Source organism: Clytia hemisphaerica, unplaced genomic scaffold (genome assembly GCF_902728285.1).
Source record: "Clytia hemisphaerica strain Z4C2 unplaced genomic scaffold, Clytia hemisphaerica genome assembly, whole genome shotgun sequence".
Classification (NCBI taxonomy): domain Eukaryota; kingdom Metazoa; phylum Cnidaria; class Hydrozoa; order Leptothecata; family Clytiidae; genus Clytia; species Clytia hemisphaerica.
In genome coordinates, this window is record NW_027104057.1 from 1,129,953 (window position 1) to 1,149,563 (window position 19,611).

A 19,611-nucleotide genomic window follows, 5' to 3' on the forward strand; every position below is an offset into this window, starting at 1 on the left:
TTTTATTTTCTAACTAACATTACCAACATTATAATTTTGAAAGTACGCTTTCTATGTAGGAATGAAACGTATCGTCATCGTCAACTCATACGAAGGGACAAAAGAAGCTTTGATTACACGAGGAACTGATTTCGCTGGAAGACCAACTGATAGTATCTATTTAAAAATCCATAGCAATGACTTCTCAAGCGTTGCTTGGTCTGACTATACGAGGTCGAACATTTTTATCAGAAAACTGGCCACTAAAAGCCTTCATCTGTATGGTGCAGGTATGGCAAATATTGAAGAAATCATTATTGAAGGTGTTGAAAAGATGTGTTCTATACTTTCAAAAGAAACTGGCAAGCCCGTTACGATGAAGACTTATCTAGGTAAGGGTTGTAGAAAGCTTAAAGGAAGTTTATTAAACTTGTGGACAAAACCTATCAAAGGAAGGCTTGTCATTTTTTGTTTACTGTAACTATTCATTCGTCCTTACAATGATCTTTACGTCAATCCTGTCGCAGAATTTTTTGTCATGGATCTATCAGGTTCACTCATATCAATGAAGTATCACATTCATTTCACGTTTCATTTGTCTACCATATTTACAAGAACAATTTATTTTCATGCAGGAAATACCATTGTCAACACCATCTGTCATTTGTGCTTCAGTAAAAGATACGAGCCTGATGACGCAGAATTCCAGCGCATTCTCCGCTTCACAAATCTGTTGGCACACGGGCTAAACCCCGCACAACCGCTCGCTCTCTTCCCATGGCTGCGCTTCTTTCCAGACACTGATTGCTTCCGAAGTTTGAAACTTGGTTGTAGAATAAGACATGAATTAACAAACAGATTCTTCAACGAGCACATCAAAACATTCAACCCTGAAAAGATCAGAGATGTTACTGACAATTTACTCTATCTATCACAAAACAAAGATGTATGGCAGGATGCTGGCTTTGAAGAAGTTACTCAACAACAACTTGAGTCCATAACGCATGACATCTTTACTGCAGGAATTGAAACGAATCTAACGACATTGCGATGGTTTATTATCTACATTCTCAAACATCCTGAAGTTCAGACGAATATTTACCAGGAAATCCTCTCGAAAATTGGCCTCAAGCGTCAACCGGTGGTAGCTGACATGGAAAAACTCGATTACGTCCAAGCAGTTTTGCATGAAACAAACCGATTTGCATCCATCGCCCCTCTTAATGTCCCTCATAAAACAATCGTTGACACCACTGTTAGAAACCATCAGATCCCTAAAGATACTCAAGTCCTATTCAATCTATACAGCATCCATCACGACCCCACACATTGGAATGAACCAGAGAAATTCAAACCAGAACGTTGGTTGAATGCTGATGGAAGTTTAAAGAAGGAAAAGGCGACACATTATTTTCCCTTCTCAGCTGGGACACGCATTTGTCTTGGGAAAAAAATGGCTGAGATGCAATTATTTTTAATCGTCACACGCTTGCTAGTGAACTTTGAAGTTTCATTGGTTGCTGGAGAAAGTGTACCTGATATAAACCATGTCAAAGTTGGTCTCACTTTAGAACCTGCATCAGACCCTGATATTATACTTGCAAGACGTTAAAGAATTGATAAGATAAGAAGGAAGAATCATATTTGGTGACGGTGTTTATAATATATACCATAATATCCAAACCCTTACAACCGGAAAGGGTTACCTAAACACGACCCCTTATCGACAGAAAATCTTGGTGATTATATTTCTTTCAAGCAAATAACAATGGTTTAGATATACCAAACCATACTATTGGATATCCGGTGAGGGTTTCTTGAAATCGACCCAATGTCGAGAGAAAGAGGTGGTGCTGCTGAAGTCCGAAACATGGCAACTATACAGAACTAATCTTTTGAAAATTTTGTCAAATTTTGCGTAAAACTGACACCACACAATTTTTTCAAAATGCTATAGTAACAAGAGCCGCAAAGATGCGGATAAATATTTCCTTTACAAATGTTTAATATAATAATTGATGTCCTCAAAAGATTTCAAAGTGCTTTAAATCTCAGATAACATCAAGCAACACAAGTCCCTAAGAATTTCAAAATTCCATTTATGTTATTGCCAGTATTTACAGGATTATTCATAAGATGACTGTAGGTTCAAAGCTACGGATCACGGAATATATCCAAGCTGAACCCGACTGAGAACAACAATGCAGTAATCAAATTGGCTGGAACTTTAATTTTCGTTAGGTGGACTTTAAATGGATTTTAGTATTATACTAGCGGTCACCCGGCGTCGCACCGCCAAGTAGAGTGTTGTTGAACACATCAAAAGACCTGATCATATAATTATTATTTTAAGCGCTGATTTCCAGAAATTTTATATAGCCAAAAAGGGCAAATATTTAAAATGAAAGAATGGCAAAAAGGAGAATATTTCACAGTAAGAAAACCAAAGAAAATTTTATATATTTTCAAAACGAGATGAAATATGTTGCATTATACTTTCATACAGTATATAAAATATTGTAAAAAATGTAAAAATTTAAAGTAACTTTTGGAGTTTTTTGAAATAATGTACGTGCTAAAAAGAAAAAATCTTTCAAAACAGGGAAACAATTTCAAATTTTCCGACAGAATGCAAAAAAAAAAAGAAAATCTCATTTTTATATACTGGGAAATATTTCATAATCTGAAAGAATGTCGATAGGAAAAAATTCCCCTAACAGAAGCCATTTTATGATTTCCAAAAGCATGCTGCAAGAGCCAAAAATATCACATACTTGGAAACAATCAAAATTTCCAAAAGAATGTCAGAAAATAAAATAAATTGTCATGCCAGGAAATCACTTGAGTTTTTTTCATTTTTTAAATGCATGTGGAAGAAAGTGTCAAGTTCACGACAAAATTTTTCCACATTTTGAATGCACGTGTAAGAAAATCTCCAAATTTATCACAAAAGTTTCCACGTTTTAAATGTACATACCGTCAACTGCTTTAACTTGGGACGATTGGTCGAAACATGGGACTGTTTGATATCTGGTCTGTATTTTCACTAACTTGTTAAATCTCTTTGACAACAAATTTGTTTTGATAACTCCAACAAGTTTATCAATCATACTTCCTTTCATAACATGTCTTGTCACGATAACTTTCACTGATAGCGCCGATTGGAGAATTAGAGAACGCCCGCTGCCTAACCGCTTATCGCCCGATGGGATTAACAAATAACGCGTTTGTAACTTGCCTTGCGAGTGACGTCAAACGCTCCATTGTTTTGCCATTTTTTTAATACGCCGTTCATTAACTCAAATCAAATGACTTTGGCAGTTACATCAATATGCCTTCTTACCTGTCTTTAAAAATATGAATAAAAGTAATCACGGAAAAGGACGCGAAAAAAAAAGACATAAGTGTGAGAACAGAGTAATCAACCTCGTTAGAAAAAGTACCATTAGAAGTCATAAAAAATCAACCTGAATAAATGCAATCGAAATTCCAGAGAACTTCATAATTCCCCAAACAACATTACATTACAACGAATGTAAATACACAAGCATATGTCAAACTCCCATCACATAAATTTTACAATTACATCAGAGTAGACTACGCTCGCCACCGAAGAGGTTTATTTGGAAAGGGTAATTATATTTTATTGTTCGCTTCTTTTTTAAAGATTTGCCGGGTTGGAAAAGTATGAATTTCTTTGTACATATTTTACCTACCCCAAATATTTAGGAGGCTGAGTTTTAAACGAATTGTCGAGTTAAAACGAACGATAAATGTATCAAGGTCTGTTTTATTTACCCCCTGGTGACTTAACAAAAGAGACTTAACTCGATGTTACAATCCAATTATTGAAAGTTTGTTTCGGCCTTTTTATAATGAGCGAGACATACGTTCTCTGATTACGCAATTTTCATATTCTCATTTTCGAGGCATTTTGATGTAACTGTTTGGAGGTTCGGTGAAATGGTGGCCAAATTGCCGTCCCATGTTTTGTCAGATAGTCCCAAGTTGGAGCAGTTGACGGTAAGAAAATTTCCAAATTCACGACAAAAGTTTCCACGTTTAAAACACACGTTGCAAAAGATCTCTAAATTCACAACTAAAGTTTTCCACGTTTTAAAATGCACGCGGGGAAGAAAATCTTCTCCGGTGTTCCGGATCCGGTTATCAGCTTTAAAATTTGAAATTTATAACCACAACGAGTTTTCACTAACTCTCACTAACCCCAGCAGTTAATTCATTGTTGTAGATAAAAAAACCAAGGGAAATTCAATCATTAACCAGTCAATTTTGCTCCATGTTTAAATTTTTAGCTAAAATCAGTTCATCAACCCAACCATTCCTATTGTTGCATTGTCGGCATTGCATTTATTCGTTGGGTGCAAACTAAACTTTTTTCATATTGCAAGTATGTAATTTTTCAGGTATAACGTGGTCAGATTTATTCACAGTCACTTGCCTTCGTACGATTTATGTAAATATACAAACAAAATTGAAGTTAGTTTGTTGTGAAAGTTGATAAAATGTCCTGTTTTTTCAAGACCAAGAGATTGTATCATCTCTCATTCCAGCTCATTCCAAACTAACAGAATGTAAACGAAACATCAAATCCAGAAAGGAATATAAAGAAAAGTTCACTATCGACCATTCCTTGTGACAATCGTACAAAAATCATGATCCAATTCAACTCATCAAAGCATATAAACCAAAGCAAAGAAAAGTAGCGAAAGAGCAAAAGTTGTTGTCTATTTTTTCTGCCATCTTTGTTTTGACAGTTCACTCTCAGTTTTTAGGGTTTTATATGAGACCTTTTGGATGCTAATTTGAAGAAAGACCTTATCAGTCTGAATTCAAACCTTTTAGGTTTAGTTTTGAGACCTTAGCCGGTCTAATTTTTACTTAGATGTTAGTATATCATGAAAGGTCTGAATTGAAACTCTTGTGTGGCCGATTGAGACCTTGCAAGGTTTCCATTCAAGCAAGGTCTTGTTCTATACACCAAAAAGGTCTCCTTTGTATTTTCGAAATAAGACCTTCATGGTCTGTTCTTGGAAACGGTCTTATTCAACACTTCTAAAGGTCTCAATCACGCGTTTGAAACAAGACCTTCTTAGGTCTGCCTGATACAAGCCTTTTCAATAGACACGATAGTGAACATCCGATAGACAAGATAAAAGGGCTTTTATGGAGACCTCTAATGGTCTCAATTTCGCGCGCTGTAAAAGGTCGCCAAAAAGGTCTCCTTCAAGACTTCTAAAGGCTCACTGGTTTGAAACAAGACCTTTTTAGGTCTGCCATTTACAAGCCTTTTCAATAGACACGATAGTGAACATCCAATAGACACGATAAAAAGGGCTTTTATGAAGACCTCTAAAGGTCTCGATTTCGCGCGCTTTAAAAAATCTAGAGCAGTGTAACGACTTCTTTCGAATTTTCGAATGTTTCGAACGTCGTTCGAAATTCGAAAAGTTCAAAATTGGATCCGAAGTGCAAAAATACAATCAAAACAATTTTGGAGCCAAAAGGGTGAAGATGGTCTGAAGATAGTCTGAAAAGCGAAAAGAAAAAAAAGGTAAGTAACACAATCTTCACGTAATAAAATTTCTTAAAATCCTTTTTTTGTCAACTGAAGCTATATATCTTTTGATATGAATCCTTTTTTCTTCCACAAACATGGAGCTTTATTGTTGCAAATACACCCATGGAAAGTTTTGGCGAGGCTCGATTGAATTTTGTGCTTGTATTTATTGATCCTACTAGCTAGGCTTTTACGAAATTTTATTTTATTTTTTGTGCAATATTCGTTTTAAATCTTTTATATTATTTTTTTCAGCTTCGACATTACTGTAACGAGAATCTAACACAACATCATGTGAGCCCATGTCACTGTCGCTGTAAATCCCACCATCACATTTTCTAAACGTTTGTTTAAAGTATGGCCAGAACAAAATCGACTCTCTGCAGAGGTAAGAATTGAATATATCTTTGCCCAATTTGATGTTTTTTCTGGAAAACTTTGAAGAGCTGGATCAAAAGTAAAGAATTTTTCAAATTTTCTAAATGACATTTCGATGAAGTAATAGGCCTAAAAACCAGTTTTGTGATCTTTATCTCACTTCTCTTGAATTTTTAGCACGCAACTATCCAGCTTTCATGTTAGCACGCAATTATCCAGTTCGTTAAAGTTTCGTGTCACCGTCACCAACAAACGTCTATTCAATTTTCAACTCTTGGACGTTTGTTTGACAATCTGGTTTACAGTCGTACTTACATAAACAGCTAGACTTTGTCGTGAATCATCATCATTGTCATGAACAAACTGGACACGTACAATACATCTCTTGTACGTTTCGATATCAAAGAACTATTATATACATAATATAATGGATATTTGTTAGAAAAATATCTAGAAATCCTATTGGGTATAATATATCTTTTAGATTGAAATTCTTGAATGTATTTTTATTCTCTTCTTCTCTTAGTTATTATTAAGTTTTGTTTCGGCAATTTAGGCCTTTTGAAAATTACAGACCTTCAAAAACGAGTACTAAACATAGTTTCTTTTAGGCACTAATATGGTCTAATTTTGAACAAGACCCCAAACGTTCTGCGATAACGGACTTTTTTCGAAAGGTCTCGTTTAAAATAAGACCTTTTAGGTATGATAGAATCAGAACCCTTGAAGTCTCTTTCGGGATCTAGAATAGTCTCTATTGGGCGCGCTAAAGGTCTGATTTAGAACAAGACCCTAAACGTTCTGCGATAACGGACTATTTTCGAAAGGTCTCGTTTAAAATAAGACCTTTTAGGTATGATAGAATCAGAACCCTTGAAGTCTCTTTCGGGATCTAGAATAGTCTCTATTGGGCGCGATAAAGGTCTTATTAAAATCAAGACCTCAAGGTCTGATTTAGAACAAGACCCAAAACGTTCTGCGATAACGGATCGTTACCTGATACACCCAAAAGGTCTTAATAAAGACCTTTAAAACTGAGAGTGTTAGAAACAAAGCAGTATGGTCCGATCAACAATATGCTTCTGAAAGAGCCGACGTTGCCCGATCGACAAGGAGAATAGAGCGCCGTACGGATATTTACCACAGACGTTTCTCGGAAAAATGACGTCTTCCGCCTCGAAAAAAGAACATCCTACTGTTTTTACCGCCGGAGCTTGATTTAAAAAGAGACTCATGGTACAAACTCACGAAATTGACCAAAACCGAGCGTTAGACTTGGAGAAGGAGAAGGAGAAGAAAAATTACCGTTTTAACAAATATTTCCTATATAGATAGGAAATATTTAAAAATTGATACCCGATCAGTAGTATATCTTTTTGCCTTTTTTTTCAAACACTTCCCAGACGTTTTACAACATTCAAAAGGCAGATTTAATATGATCACCGAGAAGTATATTCTATACATAATTTTACAAATCAACAGCTAGATATTTTGGATTATTAAGAACTAGAGTCATTAATTAAGTGAATTTTCGCCATGTTAAGTTGTGAATGTAAAATATATTTGAAAAAATTGAATAAAAAGCTTTTCGGCTTACGCCATCATCAGTTATCATACAAGTAAAAAGAAAGTAACAAATTTATTGAAAAAAAAATTGGAAAAAAATGTGAGTAATTAAAAGCAATAAAAATTTAAGTGACGATAAAATATATTACAGTATAGGGAATTATTAAAAAGCTATAAATATCATTAAGTCTCACGTGACTCCATTTCTGAAAAGCATATGGCCTTTTCTAGAGTCATTAAATAATTGAAATAATTTTCACGATATTAAATATATATTTAAAAACTTATAGATTAAATATTATCGATGTAGGGTTTTTCTTCGGATACAAAAGTTTGGATTCTTTTATTGTTCAATAAGAATCAAATCCCAAAAAAGTTTACAATTTCATATGATTGTTCATAAGTCCTTGTTTGGCTCAATGTTTCCTTTGTTTCAAAATTATTTTAAACTTGTTTTTATGTTTGAAAGTCATACCCATATTTCCATCTTTCAAGTCAGGCATCGGTTCTCCAGGCGCAAGCGACACTTCGAAATTCGTTAACAACCTTGTAACAACTAAAAACATTTGTATGTTGGCCATTCTTTTCCCCAAACAGCCCCTTGTACCAGCACCAAATGGAAAATAATGTGTGGCCTTTTCTTTCTTCAAGCTTCCATCATGATTCAGCCAACGTTCTGGTTTGAATTTCTCTGGCTCATTCCAGTGTGTAGGATCGTTGTGTATGTGATATATATTAAAAAGAACTTGACTTCCTTTTGATATAAATTGACCTCCAACAGAAGAGTCAACCAACGCTTTGTGAGGGAATGACAAAGGGGCGATGGAAGCGCATCTTTGTAACTCCAGAATAGCTGCTTCGACATAGGGAAGTCTTTCTTTATCATCGGCCACAGTCTGACGCTGTAATCCAACATTGTCGACTACTTGTTGGTATATTTTCGTTTGAATTTCGGGATAGTGAATCAGAAAGATAACAAACCATTGAAGGCTTGTCAATGATGTTTCAAATCCGCCTAGGAATAGAGTATGAACTATTGCTTCAAGTTGCTGTCCTGTTACTTCTTCGAACCCAGCCTCTTCCCATATATCTTTCTTCTGCGAAAGATAAAGTAAATTATCGGTGACATCCCTAATCTTCTCTGGATTATAAGATTCAATATGTTCTTGGAACATCTTATGAATGTATTCGTTGTTGAACTTTGTTGCCAATTTCAAATTTTTGAATGTCTCTGTATCCGGGAAAAAGCGTAGCCATGGAAACACAGCGATCGGCTGGTCCAGGGCCATACCTTTGTCAGTTCTTTCCATTGCTTCCATTATTAATTGGAATTCTTGGTCGTCTGAGTTGTATTTCTTACTGAAGCATAGATGGCAAATGGTATTCACCAAGGAGTTTCCTGGAAAATAAATAAAAGCGTTTTTAGATAACCTCCACTGTTAAAACCTGAAAGTGAAAGGTTTCTTTGGTTGTTTTCAACTTTTCTGTCTGTCTGTCTGTCTGTTTCAGAAGTTTTAGGGCAACTTCAAATGGTCGGATTTGGCTGAAATTTGGTTGTAGAGTTTTTGGTTTTCAAACCAAAATTGCAATCAAAAAATGTTTACTGCGAGGGTCTGAGTGATGTTAGAAAGTAAAAGTTTTGGAGAGCGCATAGTTTAAAAAGTGGCTTTTTTCCAGACTTCCGATTTGTTGAAGATAAGAAAGCTGAACATGCTCTCCAAATACGTACCTAGAAATTGGTCAATGCAAATCGGCTTTCCAACTTCTTTCGAAAGTATGGAGCACATTTTCTCGGTTTCCTCCACAACAACGTCTTCTATATTGGTCATTCCAGCGCCGTATAGATGTAGACTTTTGAAAGCCAATTTCCTTAAAAAGAGCCATTGTTTTGAATAATCCATGAGTCCGATAACTTTGAAATTGTTAGTGACGATCCCAACAGGAATACTTTCATGTGAGCGTCCTCCGAAGTCTGTTCCTTTAGTCACCAAAGCCTCTTTGATGCCCTCGTATGAATTGATAACAACAACTCTACTCATGCCTGAAATGTGAAAGTCATTAATTCAGAGTCTGTCTCTAAAGCACTACAGCGGCCAAAAATAGACCTACTTCAGAGGGCTGTAACTCTTTTTAGAAAGATGCGAAAAATGTAAGCACAAATTTCAAATTAGTGATGTAAATTATTATATCATTAACAAATATTTTTACAATCTTAAGATTATTCCCCTCGAGAATATCTTTCCAATTGTGTATAGCTTTTTAAAAATAGGTGTTTAGACAAAAGTAAAAGTACAATTAGTAATTTATGATTATAACAAATTAGTGTTAGAGACCACCTTTGAGCAAATGACTCATATAATCGCTTCCTAATAACTTTGTTACTACTAGAAAATTGTTTCCGCATTGCCTTCTTATAGTTTGATAGTCATGGAAAATGATATTAATCTACTTGGTGGATGGACTTTCTATCTTCGTATATCCTAGACGTCAATATATTGGGCTGTGCCATTATAAAACCATTCAGGGGAATAGAAAAACCTTTTCAATTGAAAAAAAAATTATTGAAAATGTGTGGATACCCCCTAGAAAATGACAAAATATTCAAAAATACCCTCGGAAAGATTCTTTTAATACCTTAAATATAGGGTGGACGAACTAAAATCAGTCTTTCAACTCTTGGAAATTTTAGAATAACTTTTTACTTCCTTGGAAAAATGAAAAAACACCACCAAAGTTTTCTCAAATTACCCTCTGGAAATGTTCGTCCAGCCCCCCCCCCTGTATGGATATAGAATGGAATGGGGCATTAGACCGTATATGTTTTTTTTTTCGATGAAAATGTTACAACTTACCAAAACTAATGCTAAACACATCTCCGTAAATTTTACTCAGCTCGATAAAATCCAGGTACGGTTTCTCACTCAGGGACAACAGATTTCCAATCAAAGGTAAAGGAAATGGTCCTTTTGGATATTTCCTCAAACTGATCAAATGTTCCACATAAGTAATTAACACCCATAACAAAAACAAACCCAGGTATGCTACTAACAAATTGTTGCAATCATGATTCACTTATACAATATGTCCCTTATGATTCAGCAAGGACAAAAAAATATCACAAAACAGGACAAATTTCTCTAGTGCGAGAATAGACGAGATAACTGCTTGACCGCGCTAATGATTGATATAACAGAGATATAATATATCTCTATTAAAGTAATATAATTTTTATCTTATTTACATATCAATGTCTTTTATGACCGGACCCATTATAAATAACTCAATGAAAAAATCCTATCAAATATATGTTAATTTCTCTTTGTTTAAATTATGGAATTTCTTTTATGTCCTGAAGATAACTAGCTTAATCCTTCCATTAGAGATTAGGAAAAAACAGATATACATAGATAAACATCTCATCCGCTAATGTCTTAAGCTGTTGACACACCTTACCTCGATTATCGAGTAACTTTACTTCAGCCTCAAGCGTCTCTTTGTTGACCTAATCATCAAAACTACCCAATGTGGAATTAGGGGGGGCATACCCAGTTTGTCGGTGTGTCGGTATTGACCTTTTTTGCGTCGGTATTTCAGTGATCAACAAAAAATGTGTCGGTATTTCGGTATTTGAGATGTTGATTTCCAATCGGTGATACGGTAATTTTGCTTAAAACGTCGGAGAAACGGTGCTAAATCAAGGGCTTTCTCAGAAATACCTCTTATTCTCTTATCTCATATTAGAATTTTGAAAAGAAAATAAATAAAAAATGTCGGTGTAGGTATAAAAAACTGTCGGTATTTCGGTCCAGGACCCTCGTACGCCCGTACGAAATTTGCGCAAAGTAATAAAGTTGACAAAATTATTATGGATCCTATTTTTTCACGTTGACACAACTTGATAACGTGATCAGCTTTTGCAATATCTTCATCATTCGACATTCGAAGTTTTGTTTATCAAGTTTCATTCGCTAGAAATTGATATCTTTTAGGTTCCATTTTCAACTCTTGGCGACACGTATCATGTCTGGCATTAAGTAAAGGTCCCGCGGTTAACCTTCGAATGTCTTCGAATACCTTATTGACTTTGGATACATGTTTTTATATTACAGTGCCGAGGCCCCCCCCCCCCCCCCAATAATTTTTCAAAAATGGTTATTTTGCAAAATGCAAAGTTTTTCTTTTTTAATTTGTCATAATTGTCTTTTATGTGCATGTTTTGAGTGTATTTTTAAGCAATCTAGAGCTCAAATTTTCAAAATTTCCCCCCTCGGGCCAAACCATGGTTGGCCCTCGCGGTGTCACTAAACTTCAACCCCCCCAATATGAAAATGCTTCCTACGGCACTGTATTAGAACCCAGTTTTTAAGAGCATTTAGGCTGAAATTTAGGAAACGATTGAGAACATCGTAAGGGCATGACCAGCCCAAGGATTGAAAAAATTAGCCAAATTTTTGCTCAAAATTTTTATAAGACACTTTCGTAATTGCAGTAATCCGTTTACCTCGCAAGAAAATCTCACTTTGGAAATGGTCAAAAAAGAACTTAAAGGTCTCAACCCAAATAAGTCAATTGGTCCGGACGAAATTCATCCAATTATGTTGAAGGAGCTAGCGGACTACATAGCTGTCCCGCTCCACACAATTATGACTAAATCATTTGATGAAAGTACTCTGCCAGACGGATGGAAGGTTGCACATGTGTCACCAATATATAAAAAAGGGAGCAAAAATCTAGCTGAAAATTACAGACCAGTCAGTCTTACATCCATCACTTGCAGACTGATGGAAAGAGCGCTAAGGGACCAAATTATGAAACATCTGGTAGATGAAAAACTATTATCAAGTAAACAACATGGGTTCATGCCAAAGAGATCAACGGTAACACAATTACTTACATACCTTGATAAATGTGCGGATTCGATATCAAATAATAAAGTAGTTGATGTGTTTTATTTTGACTTCGCGAAGGCCTTTGACACCGTACCACACCGCAGACTGCTGAAAAAGCTGAATGCTTATGGAGTCAGAGGATCGGAGCTCAACTGGATACAGTCCTTTCTCATTGACCGTTATCAATATGTAAAGGTAAACGGAACATTGTCGAGAAGATGTAAAGTTATGAGTGGAGTTCCACAAGGAAGTGTACTTGGTCCACTACTTTTTGTTTTGTACATCAATGATTTACCAGAGGCTACGAAAGCAGAGATGTTCCTGTTTGCTGACGATACAAAACTGGTGGAAGAAATAAACAACGCCGAAGATGCGCTCAGGCTACAGGAAGACATTGATGCCATGGGAAAATGGTCAAAGGACTGGCTTTTAGAATTTCATCCGAACAAGTGTCATGTTTTAACACTGGGTAAATTTTGGAACATCAAATATGCCCATCCCTATACCATAGCAGGATCTGTTCTAGAACATGTTGACCAAGAAAAAGATCTAGGAGTGATAATCGATAGTGACCTGACCTTTGAAGCCCATATATTCAGTAAAATCAAGAAAGCTAACTCTATCGTTGGCTTGATTAGCAGGAGCTTCGAATTTCTCTCACCAGATATGTTTCGAACGCTTTTCATTGCATTTGTCAGACCCCATTTGGAATATGCACATGTAGTATGGTCTCCAAGGCTAATCAACATATCAATGCAATCGAGGGCGTCCAACGAAGACCTACAAGGCTAGTTAGTTGCTATAGAAACTACTCATACGAAGATCGGCTACGACTCATCAACCTACCTAGCCTAAAGACCAGGCGGCAAGTTGGTGATATGGTGGAAGTTTTCAAGAACCTCCACATTTATGACGAGTCTATAAGATCAGAGAAATTTACTCCTCGAACACGACCACGACGTCAGCATGATTACGAGATTCAAAGGAACTTTGCTAATGACGGTATGAGAGCCTACCAAAGCAACTCTCTTTTTTACAGAAGTGTGAAACCTTGGAATGATCTAGAAGAAGATATTGTTGAAGCACCATCCTTACAAGTCTTCAAATAGCGCTTGATAAAAGAATGGGAGAAAAAACTTTATAAAATATAAAATCAAAAGTTCTGTTTTATAGAGGTCAATAAACTTGCGAAATATATTGCTATAAAATAAATAAAATAAAGATTAAATTAGAGCCAATTTTTATAGCCCAAGGTTATTCCTGTATAAGAACATCTTTAGCTCAAAGACTGTGAAAAATTAAGACGTTCTAATAAAAGAAAAAACGTGTATAATCAATCAATCAGCAAGACTATTTCCGTCTGGGTAAGAAAATGGAATCCAAGGTTAATTTTGATGTTATTATAATTCAAAGTATCAAAACTAAATGCGAGGATGTACAGAGAGATTGAGTAATTTTAAAAGTAAAAACGTACAATGATTTTCGATTATTTGAGATTCAATTTATTCTAAACACGAAAAATGAAAAAAAAAAACTTAAAAACAACTGCGATGCTGAACTTGCCTTAAACCACTACACATTCCTTTCTCTATTTCCTTTCAACTTCGTGAGCATTGTCCCGCGCAATCAGTCTCCCATGTTTTGTTTGTTTTGTTATTTTGCTGAAAAAAGATTTATGAGGGCGCGGGATATTCCTGACCATGGCCCCCTTAAAAATCTCAAGAGTGCGTGGATGTTAGGAGATGATTTGCAAAATTTTGTTCGGCCACCTGTTATTTTGATACTTACAGACCAGAATGTAAATTTGGCTAAAATCACGTATTTACATTTTTGGTCGTTCATTTGACTACAAACTGCTCCTGAAGCCATAGTCTGTATAAAAAACTCTGTCTGGAAGCTTATTGGTTTAACTTTTTAGTTTTTTCCTTTGTTAATATCAAAAGATAAAAATCGATCTGCTCAGTTTTCGATCAAGTTACCAAGGATTGGTTTAAAATAATCACGTGATCGAAAAGCGAGCAAAACAAACTAATTTCTCAAACGCAAGTTCAAGTAAGAAACAATGGAAAGAAATAAAAGGCTTCCAGACCAGGGTTTTTTGTTACGGACCATGCTGAAGCTGAATGCTTGTTTGGCAAAAAAAGTTCCTCTGCCGGAACTCATAAAAATGAAATTTTTCATTAATGGTATTGACCATCTGAGACAGTGCGCGAAAAATTTCAGTTTGGTTATGTGTTTGGTTGATATTTTACAGACCGGTCCGTATTTTACCTAAAGGTTCACTTCGGCATAACCGCTGGTTAAATTTAGCTGAAATTCTGCTGTAAGTTTGTATCTTTAATACCTGACACTTCTTTGAATTTGAATGGAATAGCAATTTCCAGTCCTGAGATGGATGATTTACGCAAAGGGGGCAATTTTGGTCCGGTCTGTAAAATACACGATACCGACAGGTGACAAAAAATTTACCATGTAACAAAAAAAATGTTATTGTGTAAATTTGAACAACAAAAATAAAAGTTTTTCATTATTTAGGGGGTCCTGTTTTAGGCATTTCCGAAGTATAATCTAAAGAGAAAGTCATCAATTATTCTAAGGTCTTCAAAAAAGATGTAAATTAGGCGCAAACTTGCAAAACCAAAAGTTGTCCAAAACTTTCGTTTGGATATGCACAAAGGGTTTAAAATAAATCAGTTATCCGGCTAAACTTCAATACAAATGTTTTTCAATGTTTTCGATTCTTACTCTGAATCTTGTTGCTGGCTCGTAAGTTACTCCTGATTTTCCATCTTTCAAGTCGGGTATTGGCTCCCCCCGGCGGCTAAGCATACTTCGTCAATAATAACCAATAAGCGTCAATAAGCGTGTGACAATCAAGAATATTTGCATTTTTGCCATTTTCTCTCCAATGCAAACACGAGTTCCTGCGCCAAATGGAAGATAGTGTGTGGCCTTTTCTTTCTTCAAACTTCCATCAGCATTCAACCAACGTTCTGGTTTGAATTTCTCTGGTTCATCCCAGTGTGTGTATGTTGAAGATGTTGACTTGAGTGCCTCTGGGTTTTGTGCGACCTCCGACATATGTAGCTACCACTGTTTTATGTAGAACATTACCGAGTTTACGTATGTGCGTTTTTCTTCGGCGGAGACGGTAAGGTTCTAATTTGACTAGATCATGACCAGCTGAGGACGACGGTAAATCAGCACTTTTACCGTCCTTGATTTTGCGGGTCAGAAATGCGGATTAATAATAATAATAATAATAATAATAATAATGATAATGGTATATTTCAATCTCCAAAATTTACATTTGGCTCTTCGGCTGAAAATATTATATAGCACATGTGTGCAAAGTCTAGAAAAAAATATTTATATTTATAAAATTATTATGTATACTAGTGAGATGCTCTGACCGGCTACGCTAGCAAAGTAGAGTGTAGTAATTGTATGCAGAAGATTAACTCAGAATTGGGACGATATCTAGTCCCGCGACCAGAAGTAAAATTCGAATGCAGCCAACGAAGATAAAACCGGTATAGCAAGGCCTGTTTGTCATTTTCAAATTTTAAGGTGAACATAAAATAAATAACTAACTTTACTAAAAAAACAAAAAAAACATAATACTGGTAGACCACCAATGAAATAGATGATGAAATATGAAATTGAGTTAGACTATACAAAATTGGATGGGAGATAGGAATTGTAAATACTAATTGAGCTAATTGAGACTATGTAGAAAAGTGAGCGAAGAACTGAATAGACATATGGAATAGATACTAAATACGAGTGCGAAGGGGTCTGTACCAGTGCCTATGAACATAATCATACTGTATATAAAAATAAATTTCAAGTAACATATTTGGTTTAAAATTTTAATGAAATTAAGAAACATGATTGCTTACTGACGTAATAATATGGCTTGTGCTAGAGAAGAGATTATAATGGTATCTAGAATTGTGACTTGTTAACAAACTAATATGGGTATTGCAATATAAAAAGTGGTATACTAAGCAGTTCATTAAGTGATTATGGGAGATATCGCATACGTGAAACTAGAGTTTGAGTGTCAGTATATGTAAAACAAAAGCATATGCTGAGAAGATAGCAGAAGATATCAAGCCGAGAAAAAGCTTTAAATAAGGCTTGTACTACTGCAGGCTTCTAGCAAGAGCTTTATCTAGGAAATAATTTTTCGCCTCTTTGCAGAAAACTTTATATTCAAGTGAGTTACGACATGTAACAGGAAGGTCATTAAAAATTATTGGAGCTTCAAATTCAAACGAGCCATTAATATTCAAAGATTCACGCAATTTTGTACCACCGATGCGGTCGTTCCTAGTAATAGGTTGCTCATATTTTTCCATTGGTAGAAACTTTGGCCAAGTACTCATATTAACGGATTTCCATGCGAGTCTAGCCATATACTGTAGTCCGAGCGTTCCTTTACCGGAAGCCATTTCATAGCGATGACATCAGTTTCCCGCGAATAACTCTTTCTTACAAAGCTGGCAGCGGCATTTTGTATTTTTTGTAGTTGTTTGAAAAGGTAGTCTGGTGCATTGTTGTAGTGGTATGACGAAATTCTTTTGTTTCAGTTCAAATTATGCTTAAAATTATGGGACTTATATTTTGAGGAGACCTCATTTATACCAAAAGATAGGGAGTTTCTAAACATCGACCAGAAATATTTCATTTCCTACCGGTATCGGTCCATTGCCTGTTTTTTTGTCGGTATTTCGATATTTTTATCAATAAAAAACGGTATTTCGGTATAAAACTATTTATCTTTTAGTTTCTTCACGAGTTTCATGCAGAAAAATTTTCAAAAAAGATAAGTCTATTCCGCTATTTTAACCGCAGTAAAATTTTCTTTCTCGCTTCGCTCGCACAATCTTGTTTCTACAGTTTCATTTTGACAATGTAAGGACAATAGAATAATTGATGAGATTGATGTCTCTAAAACTGGCCTTCCCAGCTTTTTCCTACTGTTAATTTCTATCAATTCATACTAAAGGCATCTCATTCGGTACACTTAAAATATTTGGTGTAATAAAGTTTACAGGCATCACACTTAATTGCCCTGTCAATATTTTTGTCAAAAAGTGTCACTTTGTCTAGAAAATGACTGGTAACGTCAAAAGTCACTTTTAGTATTCTCTACAATCTTTCAAGAAATATATTGAGAATTTCGGTTATTTTGACGTTTTTCGAAATTTAAAGTTCGGGCGAAAAATCCGATTTTGGGCTATCTCTTTAATTTAATCGAATATTTCAATTTGAGACGGGTAGGCAGACTTCCAGGCTATATTCGGAGCCTTACTGGACCATTTTTCCATTTTTGAACTTTTGGATCCTCAGATCCTAAGGTCCTAAGTCTTAAGTCTAGCGTTAAAAATCAGAGCTAAAACTCTACCCTTCGAACCTACTTTAGAGCACTTACAAATCGATTGTGGTTTCAAAACTTCCTGGGGAATTTCCCTTTTGTCTCAAATATTTCTTGAAGGATTGTAGCTAGAGTAATTCTCAGCCACGTGCTCAGTGGTTCATTTGAAAGCCACATCAGGACTCGATTTGGTTTTTATCTACGGTGGAGAGAGCTGGTAAACTCGATAACCCAAATTTATCTGGTCGCCGGTCGTGGTCGCTGGTCGTATTCGCCATTTCTGGTCGATGTTTAGAAACTCCCCAAAAGATACCTATATTTTCTTGCTCAGAATTTCTTAGCGATTCTAATGATATATAACGGCATCATGACCGCATAATTAGATTAAAAGCTAAAGTGCACGAAAGTAAGAAATCAAATCTGTCTTTGATGAATTTCTATCAAACTTTTTAGAAATAACTTGATATCATAGTGATGACCACTTTTATAAATACAGCATATAGAAACCAGCCCTCTTCGCATGGCGAGACGTTTTTTTCTGAACTTTTTGTAATGGCCAAATAAACCAGCTGCACTGGAAAGTCAGCCCAAAAGGCTTAGAAGGCTTAGAAGTACAAATAATAGATCTGTTAGAAGCCAAAGTTAAAGCAGATCCAAACTTGAAGCGGCTAATCGCTTCAATAAATTCTTTTGTTTTTAACAATAGAAGTTATTTACACGCACATGAAGAGAGAAATTATTATGAAAGATCAAATAACGATTCAGGGGGTAATGTTTAAAAAGGATGTATTTACTTTCGAGTTTACAGTATTTTTTTCTTTTATTGAAGGAAGACATTCGCAAAGATTTTATAACAGATAAAATTTGATATTCTTCATTAAATCTTTTGTGATATTCTTCATTAAATCTTTGCTCGTTGAAACGAATGAACATTTCCTGGAAGCAGTTTACAGTGATTTTTTGCCTTGCTTTAATTTTGGTTCGGCTGTATATAATGGTCAAACCAAAATTAAAGCAGCTCTAAATGGGGCTCTGCAAGATGTTTTGATGGAAAATTTAACAGAAAGAGTGCTTTAAAATGAAATTGAAAAGAATAATCAATTCCTGGAAGCAGTTTGCAGCGATTTTTGCCTTGCTTTAATTTTGGTTCGGCTGTATATAATGGTCGAACCAAAATTAAAGCAGCTCTAAATGAGATTCTGCAAGATGTTTTGATGGAAAATTTAAGAGAGAGAGTGCTTTAAAATGAAATTGTAAAAAAATCTATTCCTGGAAGCAATTCGCAGTGATTTTTTGCCGTGCTTTAATTTTGGTTCGGCTGTATATAACGGTCGAACCAAAATTAAAGCAGCTCTAAATGGGACTATGCAAGATGTTTTGATTGAAAATTTAAGATAAAAAGTACCTTAAAATGAAATTGAAAAGAATCTATTTCTGGAAGCAATTTGCAGTGATTTTTTGCCGTGCTTTAATTTTGGTTCGGCTGTATATGATACACCCCTGTGTCACAGACCCGGTGGACCCCCCCCCCACCCCGGTGGAAAAATAGGCCAAAAAATCGTCCCCGGCAGAAAAAATATCCTACAATTTCAACCCCACTGCGAAATTGATTTATGATTTTATCCCCATTGAAAGCTGAATGTAAAAAATTGCACTCCAAAACCATCCCCACTGTAATTTTCGAGCTGGAAACAATAGATTTTCTATCCCCATTGGCATTTTGATAGAAATTTTCATCCCCACTGAGGGAAAAAGTTCTACCGGGGCACTGAGACAGGGATGTTATAATGGTCGAACCAAAATTAAAGCAGCTCTAAATGGGACTCTGCAAGATGTTT

At 35.5% G+C, this 19,611-nt stretch overlaps 2 protein-coding genes and 1 long non-coding RNA gene across 3 annotated transcripts; 2 read left to right on the forward strand and 1 right to left on the reverse strand.

Moving 5' to 3' along the window:
* The first annotated feature begins 271 nt into the window (after positions 1 to 271).
* LOC136812229 (steroid 17-alpha-hydroxylase/17,20 lyase-like) lies at positions 272 to 1,908 on the forward strand. Its single transcript, XM_067068706.1, has 2 exons — positions 272 to 371; positions 615 to 1,908. The coding sequence occupies exons 1-2, from the start codon at positions 272 to 274 to the stop codon at positions 1,589 to 1,591; spliced, it is 1,077 nt and encodes a 358-aa protein (XP_066924807.1). The 3' UTR covers positions 1,592 to 1,908.
* A 3,940-nt stretch (positions 1,909 to 5,848) lies between these two features.
* Positions 5,849 to 6,426, forward strand: LOC136812295 (uncharacterized). The gene is made up of 2 exons (XR_010847335.1): positions 5,849 to 5,945; positions 6,113 to 6,426. It is a non-coding gene; the product is annotated as an uncharacterized lncRNA (long non-coding RNA).
* Positions 6,427 to 7,784: 1,358 nt separating this feature from the next.
* LOC136812230 (steroid 17-alpha-hydroxylase/17,20 lyase-like) lies at positions 7,785 to 10,436 on the reverse strand. Its single transcript, XM_067068707.1, has 3 exons — positions 10,354 to 10,436; positions 9,181 to 9,542; positions 7,785 to 8,937 (listed from the first exon to the last, which is right to left on the reverse strand). Exons 2-3 carry the CDS (start codon positions 9,538 to 9,540, stop codon positions 7,918 to 7,920), a joined length of 1,380 nt encoding a protein of 459 aa, XP_066924808.1. The 5' UTR covers positions 9,541 to 9,542; positions 10,354 to 10,436; the 3' UTR covers positions 7,785 to 7,917.
* Between the last annotated feature and the right edge of the window lie 9,175 nt (positions 10,437 to 19,611).

Coding starts and splice junctions, on each gene's coding strand:
- LOC136812229 (XM_067068706.1), top strand. CDS start 272: ATGGCAAATATTGAAGAAATCATTATTGAAGGTGTTGAAAAGATGTGT. Junction 372..614: donor TACGATGAAGACTTATCTAG/GTAAGGGTTGTA, acceptor ATTTTCATGCAG/GAAATACCATTGTCAACACC.
- LOC136812230 (XM_067068707.1), bottom strand. CDS start 9,540: ATGAGTAGAGTTGTTGTTATCAATTCATACGAGGGCATCAAAGAGGCT. Junction 8,938..9,180: donor TTATCTTCAACAAATCGGAA/GTCTGGAAAAAA, acceptor AGGTTTTAACAG/TGGAGGTTATCTAAAAACGC.